General features: G+C 42.8%; 1 protein-coding gene across 1 annotated transcript in view; it reads left to right on the forward strand.

Annotated features, from left to right (window-relative positions):
- Positions 1-15,840, forward strand: part of Wdfy2 (WD repeat and FYVE domain containing 2) — a 124,608-nt gene that overhangs the window by 43,094 nt on the left and 65,674 nt on the right. The window contains exon 2 of the mRNA XM_051160679.1: positions 10,486-10,553. Coding sequence (XP_051016636.1) covers positions 10,486-10,553 — 68 coding nt within the window. The remainder of the gene's footprint in view (positions 1-10,485; positions 10,554-15,840) is intronic.

Consider the following 15,840-nt stretch of genomic DNA (forward strand, 5'->3'; position numbering starts at 1 on the left):
TCCTTCCTTCCTTCCTTCCTTCCCACACAACCCCCCCCGCCCCCTCGTTTTGAGAAATGATCTCACTGAGTAGCCTTGGCTGTCCTGGAACTGTTTGATCAGGCTGGCCTTGAACTCATAGAGATCCTCCTGCTTCTGCCTCCATAGAGTGCTGGGATTAAAGGCGTGCTCTACTATGACCGGCTTGGTTTTCAAGAGAGAAAGAGTTTTGTTTGTTATTTCAACCATTCTTTCTAATTTACCACTTCATATCAAATAATATTGTAGAGGGCAGTGGCCACTCTTGTATGTTTATTTGACTAGAGTAAAGATGTACCATTGTCAGCAGGGTGGTGGTGGTGCACACCTTTAATCTTAGCACTCAGGAAGCTGAGGTAGGCAGATCTTTGTAAGTTCGAGGCCGGCCTGGTCTACAAAGTGAGTTCCAGGATAGCCAGGGCTACATAGAGAAATCTTGTCTCAAAAACCAACCAACCAAAGAAACGAACAACCAAACAAGGTATACCGTTGTCATTGGTTTCCATGGTTTATGCTTCCTTTGTATAGAACGTCAGCTTTGTGTTTAATTTGTGAGAAATATGATTAGTTTTAGTTAAAAAATATTTACTTAACAAGTGTGTTCAGGTGCCCCCAGAGGCCAGAAATGGGTGGCAGGCAGGCCTTGGGGCTGGAGCCGCAGGGTGACGTGGCCGTGTGACGTGGGCACTGGGTCTGAGCTCCTGTCCTCATTATTGAGCAGCTGGTGCTGTCACTGCTCAGCCACCTCCCCAGCCTGCTCCAGCCACTTCCTGAGCTAGGCTGAGCTGCAGGGGCTTCCACGACTGCCCCCGAAATGCAGTGCTTGTCTCTTTGTTATAAAAGAGAGCAGGCACGTGTTCAAAATGATGATCTAATGTGGAGTGTTGAGTTATTTCATGCCACATAGTGTTTTCCGCTGGGAAAGGTTCTTTTTCTAAGGAATTATGGACAGCACTGCAGAAATAGACATTTTCAGTTCTCAGCTTTCAGGAAGCCCATGCTCCACTGTGCTCCTCTCTTCCTCTACACTTTGCTGCTGCCATAGACATATATTGGGAAATAAATTTTTTTTTTCTAGTGAGAGGATTTGGTACTGTTTACCAATTTCTTTACATATGGGTACATATGTTAGGTAATTAGCACTAACAGGCCAACATTTTAAAATATAACCCATGCAAGATTTGTCATTCTGTTTAGAAGCACAGAATCTGGTACCTACACGTAAAAGGCATCTTATCTGTGAGCTACTTACTAATATCAGCAAAGGATATTAAACTAATTCAAATTGCTAAGTGGATGACAAGTGCTTAGTACTGCTTAAATTAATATCCACTGTGGCTTTCTATTTATGATTTCTGTATTCCCAAAGGAAGCTGTTTATATAGCTAAGTATATTGATAAGAACCAATAGCTCAAATAATCTAAAAACAATATAGTGCAAACAATTTCAAACATACACAAGACACAAATATAGTGAGATAACCACTACCCAGCGTCAGTTATCAGCCTCTGTCACTCAACTCCACACATCTGCTCTCTCCATCCCTCACTGAGGAGGAGGAGTGGTAGGTTTTGGTTTGTTTGTTTGTTTGTTTGTTTGTTTTAAAGCAGATTCTAGGGCCGGGATATAGCTCATTCTGCTTTGAGCCTTGTGGTCATTCTGTGTGTGCACACACATTTCATCTGCTAATAAGCCACAACATGTTTCAGTAGAGGATAATTTGTTCTGTATACAACTATCAGACAGGATTAAGGTAACAGTAATGTCTTAATATCATGTAGCAATCTGGGGGAGTACCTAATCACAGCTCACACCGGCTTCAAGACAAGGTGAGTGAGATGTGACCTTGCCCATTTACCTATGCAAGTTCCATCAAAGCATTAACTCCTTTAGAGTTCCCATACCTTCACACAGCCACACTGTGTGTGTGTGTGTGTGTGTGTGTGTGTGTGTGTGCGTGTGAGTGATTGTATCTTTGTTTTGCTCATCGTAAGGTGAGTTGTAAAGAATAAAGAGAATAGAGGAGAGCAAGCGGAGCGGATGATGATCTTTTTGTTTTCTGCTTGCTTTAATTTTGTTAGTAGAAAATATTTCTCAAGCCCAAGTTCTATTCCCCTTAGGCCCATCTTATTAATGGAACTATTCTAACTGGTTGACATGTGTGGACTTTGAATAATTTCAGTGTGGGAGGCTTTTAATTTGGAAGCTCTTTCTAATAAAGTTTTACTAAAAAAAAAAAAAACTTAGAGAACTGTGTTTAAAATTCATTTGCCCATTGAGATTCTTATATATTTTTTCTTCTTATTTTTCCCTCTTTTTTTCCTTATGTAATTTTAAGTTTCACTTTTTGGAAAGTAGTTTTTGAGCCCGGGTCTGCTTGTGTAGCCCAGGCTTAGACTGGCCTTGGATACCATTGCTCTTGCCCTTAATTCCCAAAGGCTGGCGTTCCAGGTGTATGTCACCCTGCCTGCTGCCTGCTTCAGAGTTACTCACTTGTAACGTACGTCTTACCTACCCTATTCATATTCATATTCTAAGAGGCTTGCTTTATTCTTGAAATAATAAATATGATTACTTCCCATTTAGTTTTCCCTATCTGTGGTTACTTGTACCTCGTTCCTTTTTGTTTAGGTTTCTTTTATCTGGAGGAATGCTTGAGGGCCTCCTTGAAATTGCCTGGGTTTGCACTGGTTCCTGTGCTGCCTGAGAACAGGGGAAGGGGGAACACTTGAGACATGAGATGATACAATTAGATTTTGCACTGATAGCCTCATTTTTTTTTAAAAAAAATCTTGTTTTTATCCAGACAAGGTTCCTTTGCTGTTACCTTTTTACAAGGTGGAATTTACTGCCACACTTCAGCGTGTCACCTTGACTTCTCCATCTGAATACCTTGACCAGCACCTTTGCCTCTGCTTCTGTGTTCTAACCAGTGTGGCATTAAATGGGGATCAGGGACCTTCAGACTTCAACAGGGCTCTTAGAGCTAAAACTTGAGAGCGAACATTGTTAGACACCCCCCCTCCCATTACCTTGGACTTGGGGGGACCAGCTTTGTCCACAGCACTGTTGCAGTTTACAAACATGGTGGCAGGGGAAGCTCAACAGCACTTGATGCATTACCAGAGCTGACACCAGAATTTATTTATACCAGCATGGTAGTTTGTGTGGGGACCCTAGACCCTGTGACCTCACTGTAGAGGGTTGAAGATGAGAGTACAGGTGTGTACCCTCTTCGTTATGTGCACTTGCCACATGGTCCCTTTATCTTCATTTTTAGGCTCTTTTTTTTTTTTTTTTTAATCCACCTAAAAGTACTTGCAGGGGCTGGAGAGATGGCTCAGGGGTTAAGAGTGCCACTGCTCTTCCAGAGGTCCTGAGTTCAATTCCCAGTAACCACGTGATGGTTCACAATCATCTATAATGTGATCTGATTGTGTACATGCAGCTAAAAGCACTCATATACATTAAAGAACTCTTTTTTCAAAAAGTACTTACAAACCTGACAGTCAGTGCCACTTGCTTGTGATTTTTTTTGTAATCAATGCAAACTGTGAAGGTCCTCCCAGAACCTTCTTTCTTTGGAGTAAGAGAGACATGCCTCAGATGGTTAAGTGCCCAGGGGAGGTGGCTCTCATGTGCTCACCTCACTGGGTGCTGTGTGACTTCAAATGACCAAAGGCTGATAATGTCTCTTGAGCAGTAATTCCACTCAGGCCCAAGGTGCTGGGCTGTAGCACACAGCACCTCTGATCCAGCCACCAGCAGATGGGGCCCGTGAGAGTTGCTGCATCTGAGACCATGGGTTCAGTCTGGTGAGACAGCAAAGCCCTGGAAGTCTTTCATAGTGGGCTCCTTGATTGGAGGAATTGAGCTATGTGGCAGAAGGGACCAGGGACTGAGTGGCACCCAGCTTGAACTGCCCTTCTACACTGGCAGCTTCTGGGCACCAAAACACACAGGGCATTGACGAACTTCAGATTTTAGTTTATTTGCTGTGTGAGTTGAATGCGGTGTTGGCAACAGCATAGTGGTCAGAAATCTAGAAAGCAGAGAGAGCTTTTTTCTTTAAGTTAATCTTTCACTTACACTTTCTTGGAATCTCTGCAGTTATCTTTCTATTTGGAAGATTTTGTAATCTTGAAATCAGTTACTTGTAAAAATTACCAAAAAGGCATTGACTGACACCCCACTGCTCCAGCTTTTCCTACCAGCACATTGCTAGGGCCAGGTTCCTGGCTCCTGGGTTGCTGCTGCATGGCTGCTGTATTGGAGAGGCGTTCCCTGGAAGTCCAGGTCTACTACACAGCGGAATTTGCTCTCTACCCCTCACCCCAAGTTGCTTCAGTGATGCAAAAACTATTGTCCTCAGGGAAATGAGGCTCGGGCACATTTTTAAAGCCTAGATTTCAACATCTGCAATGTGTGTCGTACTTTTCAGTAGCTTAGCAACCTGTGCTTCAGTGTTTGTTGACACCCCCCGCCCCAAGCCCTCCCTTTTCTCCGCAGAAAAAAAAAAATGGGCCCCCGGAGATAGTATTTCACTGTGACTTTGGTGTAGTTCTTAGGTATGCTGATGACAGTGACCTGACTTTCTAGATCTCAAGTCAGGGCAGTTCTTTTGTTCTTCAGTGACCTCCCCTGAGAGTTCTCTGCTCTTGGTTTCCCTCCATTCCACTGGGCTAGTTGAATAGTTGGCGCTATTCAGGGGGAGGTGCAGCAGCGTTCCCTTCTTATTTACTGATCCCAGCCACTGTGTGCTGTGACTCCCAAGCTTACCCTGACAGTGCTTACCAGATAGGCACTTGAACTAAGACAGCCCAGAGTGAATTGTCCAAGGTAAACACGGCCTTCCACAGAAACGTAACTTACCAATGAAAGGCACCACTGTTCCCCAGCTGGCCAGCACCCAAGTCTGATGTCACCCTTCCCAACTGCTAAAAACTCAGCCTTATGGGTTCAGACCCCTGGCCTGCTCTCTCCTACCCCTCCATACTCACCCCATGGCCCGTTAGATCAGGATTGATGAAGGCAACGAGGAAAGCAAAAATAAGCCAACCTCAGAGAAGCAAGACCGTTGAAGGACACCGAGCTGTCCTTGGGGTGGAGTCTCCCTGCCCAGGTGCAGGGCTTTGTGGCTTTGTGAGGCTGAAGAGGGAGCCTCTGGGGAGGAGAGGTCTACAGTGGCTGTGTTCCTGACAGTTCAATATGCTGTTCTGGGGCAGGTGTTTTAGTCCCTGTGTTGAGTCAGGGGTCTCTCAGCTGTCTTGTTCCTGGTTTTTGCTCATTTACCCTTCACTGTAGGTCTGGAGATGTGGTGTACATGTTAGGCAGTGCTCTACCACTCAGCAAAATCCCCCAGTCATCTTATCCTTTTTTCTTTTTTGGCCTAGTATAAATTGGAGTTACTGGGAGTAGGGTGGGGGGTGAAGAGAAAACCAGGCTTGTTTTGTGACTGTGGGCAGTGAGAATATTGCAGGCCCAGATCCAGTTATCTGGGGGCTGTTTTTAAGTCTTTTTGACAGCCTTTTACTGCCTACTTCTGGGTCTGGCCTTATCCATTTGACTACCTCTTAAAAATGCTTTTAACATTTTTTTTTTTTTACTTTATGTTTTTATTAGCATATATCAATTATACATAATAGGCATCTTTGTATCATATGAAAATGTATGAAAATATGTTCATAATGTATTTTACCATCTTTTATCCCTGTTTACTCCTTTTCTCTTTAAGCGTCTTCTTAACTGAGCCCTGGCTTCCTTCAGTAAACTACGGATGAATGTCATTAGCCTGTGGCTCCCACCAGAGAATTGTATTTGGCTCAGCTTATGGCTTTGTTTGCTCTGTAACTAATAAAAGCTTGTATATTTACTGTAAATGTAGAACATGCTATTTAGTATAACCCAAATTCCTGTTCCCAGGCCATGGCCTCTCATAATTGGCTCAGGATAAATTGGCTCTTATTCCTTTGAGGAGCAAGCAAACCAGTTGGTTTAGGGTAACCAGAACTTTCCCTGGCTTACCGCAAGCGAACAAACAAATGGGACTTTGTCTATGGCTCCTTATTAAGTGACCTCTACAGCCTTTTGGCTGGTCCTTTTCTCATCACTGCTGCTCACTAGGGTGGTCTCCTGGGCTGTCCATTTGCTCCCCTGTCAGGACCACGCTTCCATTCCCTCTCCACTTACTGGCAAATGTCTGTTCTTCTCTACCTACTTTGGGGCTCTGTGCTTAGTGTCCAGGACCTCCACATGATCCCATAGCCTTTGGTCCTTACCTCACTTTACAGGAGTTCTGCCATCTGCTGCCATCCCTGTGAATGTGTGCAGCTTCTCCCCGCCCCCTGGAAGAGGCCAGGGCATTCACAGGTGTGCAGTTTCCTTCCCCTGTATGCTGACCTCTACGGGTTTAAACTTATCTCTAAATTATGGTTATTTTCCTTTCTTCTTTGCTTTCCTTCCTTCCTCCACCCCCACCTCCGTGTGCGTGTGTTTGTTTGTTTAATGTTTATGTGTATGGGTACTTTGTCTATATACCATGTGTGTACCTGCCTAAAGAGGGCGTCAAAGCCCTTGGATCAGGAGTTATAAATGGTTGTGAGCCATCATGTGGGTGCTACGAATTGAACCTGGGTCCTATGCATGAACAGCAGGCATTCTTAATCCCTGAACCATCTCTTCAGCCCCTTCTTAAAAAAACAAAGATAGGGCCTTTGGTTTTGTTTGCTTGTTTGTTTCTGTTTAATCAAAAGCAAAAGAACTCCGTGTGAAGATCAGGTCTACAGAAAACTCAACAGAGCCCTCCCCGGTCTCTGCCTCTGAGTGTTGAGATTAAAGGCATCAGCGACCACACCTGGCCCTCTCTTGTTTCCTTTCTTTCCCTTTCCTTTTATATCTTGTTGGTGAACTCCAACCCAGGGCTTTGAACATGCTAACCAAACCTGTTAGCACTGACCTACATCCCTGGCCATAGTTGATATTCTTCTGAAAAATATTCTTTTCAAGGAAAAAGGTTTTCAGATGCTGTTAAAACTTTTTGTGTTGTTTTTAGTAGTATAATTTCTGGAAACATTAACTCCTATACGTTTTGTACAGTGGAATTTGCACTCAGGAATTTTCTGCCTCCCCCATCTCACACAAGCACACACTAGTATGCTATTGATGCCCTTTTGTATGTGATGAGTTGTTTTTTCTCTTTGTGCCTTTAAGATTTTTCTCTTTGGCATTTGATGATTTGATTTTAATCTGTTAAATCTGGTTGAGTCTGTCTTCCTCAGAGTTTTTTCAGTTTCTTGGATGTGTGTATCTTTTACTAAATTTAGTAAAATTTTGTCTGTTTTTCATGAAATGCTTTTCTGCACCTTTTTTTCCCTGTAGATCTCCATATTTGTAAGTTGACGATCACTTAAACGATGCCATTTAGGTCTCCTAGGATGCAGTTTGTTGCTGTTTGTTTTGTTTTTGCCAGTTACTCTTTTCAGCTTCAGCTTTTCATTTGGACTCATCTGTCCTGGCTTCAGCTTGCCTCTTCTTTTGTTTGCTCAGACTTCCTGCAGGACCACTCTAGTTGCTAGTAGTTCAGTTTCAGTTACTGTACTCTGCAATATTTCAACCCAGTTTCCTTATAGACTATCCATCAGAAGTACTCTCTCGGGTCCACTCAGACATTCTCATCCTGGTTTTATTTTGTTGTCTGTGAGCTCTTTTCAGCATATTTGCGGCAGTCTGCCAAGTATGACTAATGCTTAGACTTCTTCTTGGTTATTTTCTGTCAGTCTTGTTCCCAGACCCCAGGATGATCAATATTTTCTATTTCATTGTGTACTTACAGTTTCCTGTAGAGAACAAGTAAGAATGCCCTAACTCTGGAAGTCAGACTTTCTGGAATGTAGCTGTTTTACTTATTTTGTGATTTTTTTTTTTTTTTATGAGAACTGTGTTCCCTGTGTATGACCATTGAAAACTCTTTTCTGCTGTCTCTGAGCTCAGCCAACAATCTGGGTCCAACAAAGAAAAGGAATGTTTCTATGCCGTCCATTGCTTTAGAAAGAATCCACTTAGCAAGCTCTTCAGCCCTAAGAGGATTGAGTCAATGATCAGCCTCTGTTCTGGTCGCTCACGGAGCAGTCAAGTAACTCAGAACACGCCCTCAAATTTCAGAAGATGTGTTTCCTCTTTAGCTTCTCCACAGCTACCTGCCAGGCTGGAGCCTGGATGTTGGCAGTTGCTAAATGCTGGAATTCAGTGAAGTGCCCTTACCCCATCCCACCCCCTTTTTTCTAGTTCAGCACTTCTGTAGGTGCTGCAAACATTATTTAGTAGACCTCAGAGTTTGAAGTAATTGATTTTAATAGTTCTTGTCAACTCATTAGTTGATTACCCCAACATCTTGTAGGATATCATTCTTGTATTGGTTGTTCAATTTAAAACGTGTGCTGGCCCTGCCCCTCACTGGCTGCAGCACTCGGGAGAGCAGGGGCCCTGTACCTTGCCTGGGCACCACAGTTGGGCTGACCCTGGTTGACAGGGCGCAGGTGAGCCAACCCTGAGGGTGAGAACAAGAGACAGCTGACCCTACCACTTGTCTGCTGTAAGGTGGCATAGGTGTGGAGGTGATGCCTCCCCCACTACCTGGAGCAGTTGGAGAGCTGGCCCTGCGTCATGAGAGTGGGTGAGCTGACCATGTCCTTTCCTGGCTGTGCCACTTAGGAGAGTAGGCCTTGCACCTCACCTGGGCAGCACTGTAGAGCTGGCCCTGGTAGAGGGACACAGGTGAGCAGACGCAAGTTTGAGAGTGTAGGAGAGCTGGCCTTGGGGCTATGGGGGGGGGGGTGGCGAGAGAGTTAGCCCTTCCTCATACTTGCTGTGGCACTTGGGGGAGTGGGGCCCTGCACCTTGCCTGGGCATCACAGTGAAGCTGGCCCTGATGCTGAAGGCATGGGTGAGCCAGAGCCAAGGATGGGAGAGCAGAAGAGCTGTCCCAGTCCCTCACAGGTTGCAGCACTTGGGAGATAGGTCCTGCACCTTGACTGGGCAACACAGTGGAGCTGGCTCTGCACGTGTGGGTGTGGGTGAGCTGGCCCTACCCCCTGCTGATGGTGGTAGTGGGCGGCCTAGCTGGAGTGTTGCTAGAAAGCTCGCCCTAGTGGTATGGATAAGGGCCAGCTCAGCTGCCATGCAGGCCCAGATGCAGGGTTGACTCACTCCAAAATCTATTATTATCTGTGAATGACTGGGACATGGGGTCGGGGGAAAATCGGGGACGTTCTGCTAATACAAGACTGCAAGATCTCCTTGGCACCGGGCAGCAAGGGGATGGCTGGGAGGAGTCCTGTTGGTGGGGTTGCAGGAACTGGAAGCCTTGAGCCAGACTGAGGACTTTGCAGCGCACATTTGCAAGTGAAGATGTGTGGACAGAAGGCTTTACTGTGTGACACACTACAGCTTCCATGCTGAGATGTTTTTCTCTGTTTGTGTGTGTGTGTGTGTGTGTGTGTGTGTGTGTGTGTGTGTGTGTGTGTGTGTTTTATTTTGGGGAGAGGTTGCAGGAGTAAGAGGCAGATGTGAGGGGATGGAGAGATGGGCGAGGCTGGGGTCCATAATGTGAAACTCACAGGTAATCAATAAAAAAAAATTTAAAGGTATGAGTCTGTGTGTGTGTGTGTGTGTGTGTGTGTGTGTGTGTGTGTGTGTGTGTGTGTGTGAGAGAGAGAGAGAGAGAGAGAGAGAGAGAGAGAGAGAGAGAGAGAGAGAGAGAGAGAGAATATATGCATCTATACTTGGAAAACCTATTCCTTGAGATGAAGGCTGGCTCACAGAATGTGAGCTTCCTGTTTAATCCTTTTTCTGTCACATGTTGCATATTATTTTATGTGGTCTCTGCAGTTTACCAGGCACTCCCCTGTGGTACATCAGTGAAAGGCCTGCAGTTCCCTAGAACAGTGGCTGCTTCCAGGTCACTAGTGCCAAGTTCAGGCACTTAGAAAGATGAAACAACAAAGTGAAAAAAGTGTTTAAAACTCTCATGATGTCTCAAAAAACAAAACAAAACAAAACAAACAAACAAACAAAAAAACAACCAAAAACCAACAAAAACAAAAAAAACCCAAACAAACCAAAATAATTCTCATGATGTATGTGAGAGTGGCATCTCAAGGGTTATGTAATTCTGAGTGCACAACATGCTTAAATTTAAGGAATATAAATACACAGTATGGAATCCTCAAAGAACTCACAAACATATTTTATAAATGTAAGCAATATAGGATTTTTAGATTGGCCTATGTAGTATGCATCTCTTTGTATTATACCTGTCATGAATGAATCTCAAACCTTTTAACATTATATATGTACATATATGATACATACACACATATATAATGTTAAAAGGTTTAATTTCTGCATGTCACTATTTTTGCATGACCCCATATGCTGGTATTTCATGTATATATTTTCTCTTGTTGTAGGACAGTTCGTGTTTGGTTAAAGAGGGACAGTGGACAGTACTGGCCGAGCATATACCATGCAATGCCTTGTAAGTATCTCAGTCTCCTGAGAACCAGGAGTTTTACCCCAGTGGCCCTTCCTTCCCTGATTACTTTTTCTGTAAGTTCTTCTCAAGCCCTAAAGACTAGGGGTCTCATTAAACTGGAAAGTACCACATTAAATCATTTTATAGTTTTCTAAGGCTCTCACTATGAAAAGTAAGAAAATAGTTTGGGAACTATTGGTATATATATATTGGTAGATTCTAAATGAGAGGAATGGAAAAAGGACACAGACACAAGCTCTCTGGTTACAGTGGTCCCCTCTTATTTCTAACTTTGCTTTAGCTATTTTGGAATCTGTGTCCTTAGACAATTCAAAGTTCTGTCAGGTGATTACATTTATGAACTAAATTTGTCCTTTTATTATTGTTAAGCCATTTATTAAAAATTCAGGACATTTACCTTACCCGCCCCCAAGATTTATTTATTTTGAGTGCTCTGCCTGCATGTACACCTGCATGCCAGAAGAGGGCACCAGGTCTCATTATAGATGGTTGTGAGCCACCATGTGGTTACTGGGAATTGAACTCAGGACCTCTGGAAGAGCAGACAGTGCTTTTAACCTCTGAGCCATCTCTCCAGCTCCAGGATATTTAGCTTTCATCATTCAGTTCTCAAGGGTTTACTTAGGCTTGAAACAGTCTAATTAGAAGTAGATGTCATTTCGCCATGATCTTACCAGAGAAATATGTCCTTGTACAGATTGGTTCAATAATTATACCAGCCATGATGTCATCAGCGTAAGCCATGAAAGCAATGGTGGACTCATCTCAAGGGCAACAGCCAGTTTTCCACTCTGAGGATCGTAGAACTAAAAGAGAAAGGGGAGGAGAGGACAGGAGAGGAGAGAGGAGGGAAGAAAGGCGAAGAATTTCCAAATTTGTTCCTCTAATACAAGTTCCTCTTCAGGTGAAGAACTGACCTGTCAAGTTAGGAAATTACTTATAGTCTAGAGGTTTTTTCTTTAAAATTAATGAGATCCATTCTATGTTTGTTTTGCTATAAAATAATTGTTTAAATTTATTATGGTAAACATTTTTTTTTTTCATTTCATTTTGTTTCTTTTTTTCCTTAAGATAGGGTCTCACTATGTAGCCTGGTCTGGTCTGGAACTTGCTATATAGACCAGATTGGCCTTGAACTCACAGAAGTCCATCTCCCTCTATCACCTATCCCTCCCACTGTGGGGGTGGGGTACTGGGATTAAAGGCCTGTGTGCCATGCCCGTTGTCCATTTAAATCTTACTTAAAGTTGGCATTGTGGAAAAATCTGCTTGGTTTGCTAGGGCTTTCATTCACCCTTTGGCTTTCTGTGGTGTGTGTCTCATCCCTTCAGAAGTATTCTGGCTTGGGGACTACGTGCTCTACGCCAAACCAAAGCTCTAGGTGACTATGTTTATGGCCCTGGCAAAAGAATACTGCAATATTTTGCTCGTTCCTAAGTAAATGATTCCTTTTTTATAAAATATTTTTTACAATATATTTTTATTGTGTTCCCCACAGCTCATTCTAGGTTCCCCTCATCTCCTTACCCACCCAACTTTATGTTCTCTGATTCAAGAAACCAAAACCAAAACAACCTCCCTCCAATGAAAACCAAAACAAACAAGAAAAGCCCAATAAGACCCCAAATGTCAATACAAAACGAAAAGCTGCCCCAACACCCAAACACAAACCAAACCAAACTTGTGGAGTTCGTTGTGTTGGCCAACTACTTGTGGACATGGGCCTGCCTTAGACTGTGGTTGATATGGACAGTGGCAACCTTCCTTTTCCTACAAGGTATCAATCACAAACACCTCCCTGGCTAGTGGTGGGACTTTGTGTCTACTTGCCCTTCTCAGTGTTGAGATTTGGCTGGCTTGGATCTGTGCAGGTCTTGTTTGTGCTGCCACAGTCTCTTTGAATTCGTATGTGGATTTACCTGGTGTCTGCAGAACACTATTTCTTTGCGGTCATCCATGACCTGTGTCTCTTACACTCTTTCCACCTCCTTTTCTGCATAAGTCCCTGAGAATGGAGGGAAAGGATTTGATGAGTACATCCCAGTTAGGACTGAGTGCTCCAAAGTGTCTCACTCTAGGATACTGTCCGGTAGTAGATCTCTCTTTGTTAATTACCATCGACTACAAGAAAAAGCTTCTATGTCATTTGGCGATATTTTATGCCATGCTCCTTTAGCAGAATAATAGTAGTAGGTTTTCCCCTAGGCCCATGACCTAGGTAGTCTCGGGTGTTTGGCCACATTTAGCAGTGCCAGATATGGGTTCCACCCAATCTTAGACCCAATACAAATGTTGTTGGTTACCTGTGATGTTGGGAGTGGGGCTCATGGAACTACTTTGTTTTACGATTAATATAGAGAGTGATAACAGATAATAAGATAATAAGGGAATAAGATAAGATAATAAGATACCAGACAGTAGATATTGTTATAGGGAAGTTTATTAAGTGAGCATGGGGAGAGAAGGAAAGGGGGGGAGGGGTAGCCCAGAGAGAGAGAGAGACAGAGACAGAGACAGAGAGAAGAGAGGGAGTGGAGTAGAGAGAGAACCATGAGGAAGATTTGTCCTTTTATATAGCCCTGGCAGGGCCATGCTCCTGTGGCAGGTAAGCAATGACATCACAGGAAGGCAGACTGAAGCAGAACCCTAACACTGTGGCCAATGACTCAACAAGATTCCTAGTATGGGAGGTTTTCCTTGGTAGCATAAAATGTCTAGTTAGGGTGTTGTCTCCTCCATTATATGATGGCTTACTTTGAAGTTTTTTTCCATTCATGTCTATATTTTAGGAAGTGTCTATGGTTTTTTGTAGGTTTCTGTATGGCCTTTTCTCGTCTGGTAGTGTGTTGTTCAAAAGGCCTTTGTTGTGAGTGACCCCTCCCCTTATCCCTTTCCCTTGCTCTTCCAACCCTCTCTGTACTTAAGTCCTTCTTTTGTAGTTTCTCCCTTAACTCTTTTAAACACTGTACTCTTGTAGAAAATATAAAAATACTTATTAATGTTTATTATTAAATTAGCCTATAATTATTTCAGCAGTATTGTCTAACCCTCTATCATAATCAATAAACACACAGACACCTGTTGTGTTTTAGAATAGCCTCATTTTTCCTGGGACCGGGGCGATATTAACCCTCTAAACTGTCCTTATCACTTCCCAGCCCCCAGCCCAGGCCCACTGCTTTAATCCTTCCTATCTGGGCTCCTTCCCTCCGTCCATGCCAATCTGGCCATGTGCTTCTCTCCATGCTAACCCATTGCGACCTCTTCTTCCTTCTTCCTCCTCCTGTACCTGTCTTCTCTGTCTTCCTGCCTTGTGGCCCCCCAACCGCAGGCCTGTGAACCTCAAGCTTAGCCTTCACCTCTCTTTCTGTTCTGCCAATCCCCAAGCTTCAGCATTGTTTATTAACCAATCAACTTTAAATAGGTAGAGCGAGGTTCACACAACAAGGACAGCTGTGCATGAGGAATGTGCTCATCTAGGCAGCAGCTACATCTTGGGGGCCAGTAATTAGCATCAGAATACATAGCACCGGACCAACCCCCAACATACTCCATCCCCCTCCTCCCAGAAGACATGCTTCTGTTCCTCCCCAGTGCTTTACTAGGTACCTAACATCTGTGGTTATTTGGATTAAAACACATATCTAAAGGCTGAAAGCTAACATATAAAAGAAAACATGTAATATATATTTTTGGGGGAGTCTGGGTTACCTCACTCAGGAAAATTGTTTCATTTATTTGCAAATTTCATTTTTCTTGGTTTGTGTTTTATGTTTTGTTTTGTTTTGTATTTTTGGTTTTTCGAGACAGGGTCTCACTGTGTAGCCTTGACTGTCCTTGACTCGCTTTGTAGACCAGGCTGGCCTCGAACTCACAGCAATCCACCTGCCTCTGCTTCCCAAGTGCTGGGATTAAAGGTGTGTGCCACAACACCCAGCTGAGGTCTCATTTCTTAATTGTTGATCTTAGAACCTGCAGTATGCCAATACTATTTCTGTTTGTTTATTTATTTATTAAATATTTATTTATTTATATGAGTGTTCTATTTGCATGTATGACAGAAGAGGGCACCAAATTTCATTATAGATGGTCATGAGCCACCATGTGGTTACTGGGAATTGAACTCAGGACCTCTGAAAGTGCAACCAGTGCCTTTAACTGCTGAGCCATCTCTCCAGCCCTATTTTTTATTTTTTTTTTATTACTATAGCCCTGTCATACATCTTGAAATTGGGCATGATAACACCCCTAGTGGTTATTTTATTACTTGAGGTGGTTTAGCTAGCATGTTGTGTGTGTATGTGTGTGTGTGTGTGTGTGTGTGTTTCCATATGAAGTTGAAGATTGTTTTTGAAATTCTATGAAGAATTATGATGAGATTGTGTTGAATCTGTAGATTGCTTTTAGTAGGATGGCCATTTTAAAACCATTAATCCTACTAGGACGTGAGCATGGGAGATCTTTACATCTTCTAGTGTCTTGTTCAATTTCTTCAGTGTCTTAAACCTTGTATTATACAGGTATTTTATTATACATTTGCTTGGCTAGAGTTGTCCACATATATGGAGTTATTGTGAAAGGTACTGTTTCCCTGGTTTCTTTCTCAGTATGTTTTTCATTTGTATTTAGGAAGGCGACGGGTTTTTATGTGTTCATTTTCTGTCCTGAAACTTAGTGGAAAGTGTTTATCAGACCATGTATATTTTCTTCACAGTTGTCAGTAATTAGCTTTTATTGTCATAATGAAACCCACTACATTATATGCTAACTTTAAAATAAGTTGAAAACAATTTGGCTTTTCTGTTCTAGGAATCTTACAAATTCAGGGAACATAGTAACTAACTGCTTGGCAAGTATTTCAGTGTAGTTCAATGTAAGTGGTAGAATTGTATCACGTAAGGAAACAAGCTATCCTGATGGTAGAGAGCTGAAGTGGATTTACTCTTCTATGCATTGTTCTGTAAACTTTCTTACTGTTTTTTTTTTTTTTTAATGAGATTACTCAGTATTGTCCCTAATTAATGGTTATGTGGTATTTGTTACAAAATAAGTGAAAAGGAAAGAGCATCAACTGAATGGCTAATCTGTATGGTCCAAGGCATTTATGACTGTTTGTGTGTTTATACTGGTACATAATCATTAGTATTCCAAATGCAGAAGGCGTTTTGTTGTTGTTGTTGTTGTTGTTTGTTTTACTTTGTCCTCTAGAATAGTTAAAATATGGTAATTGTTGTGTTCTGGTAAGAGTAGATATCTGTATCTTTAATAA

The sequence above is a fragment of the Acomys russatus genome, chromosome 18, assembly GCF_903995435.1.
Source record: "Acomys russatus chromosome 18, mAcoRus1.1, whole genome shotgun sequence".
NCBI classification, from domain to species: Eukaryota; Metazoa; Chordata; class Mammalia; order Rodentia; family Muridae; genus Acomys; species Acomys russatus.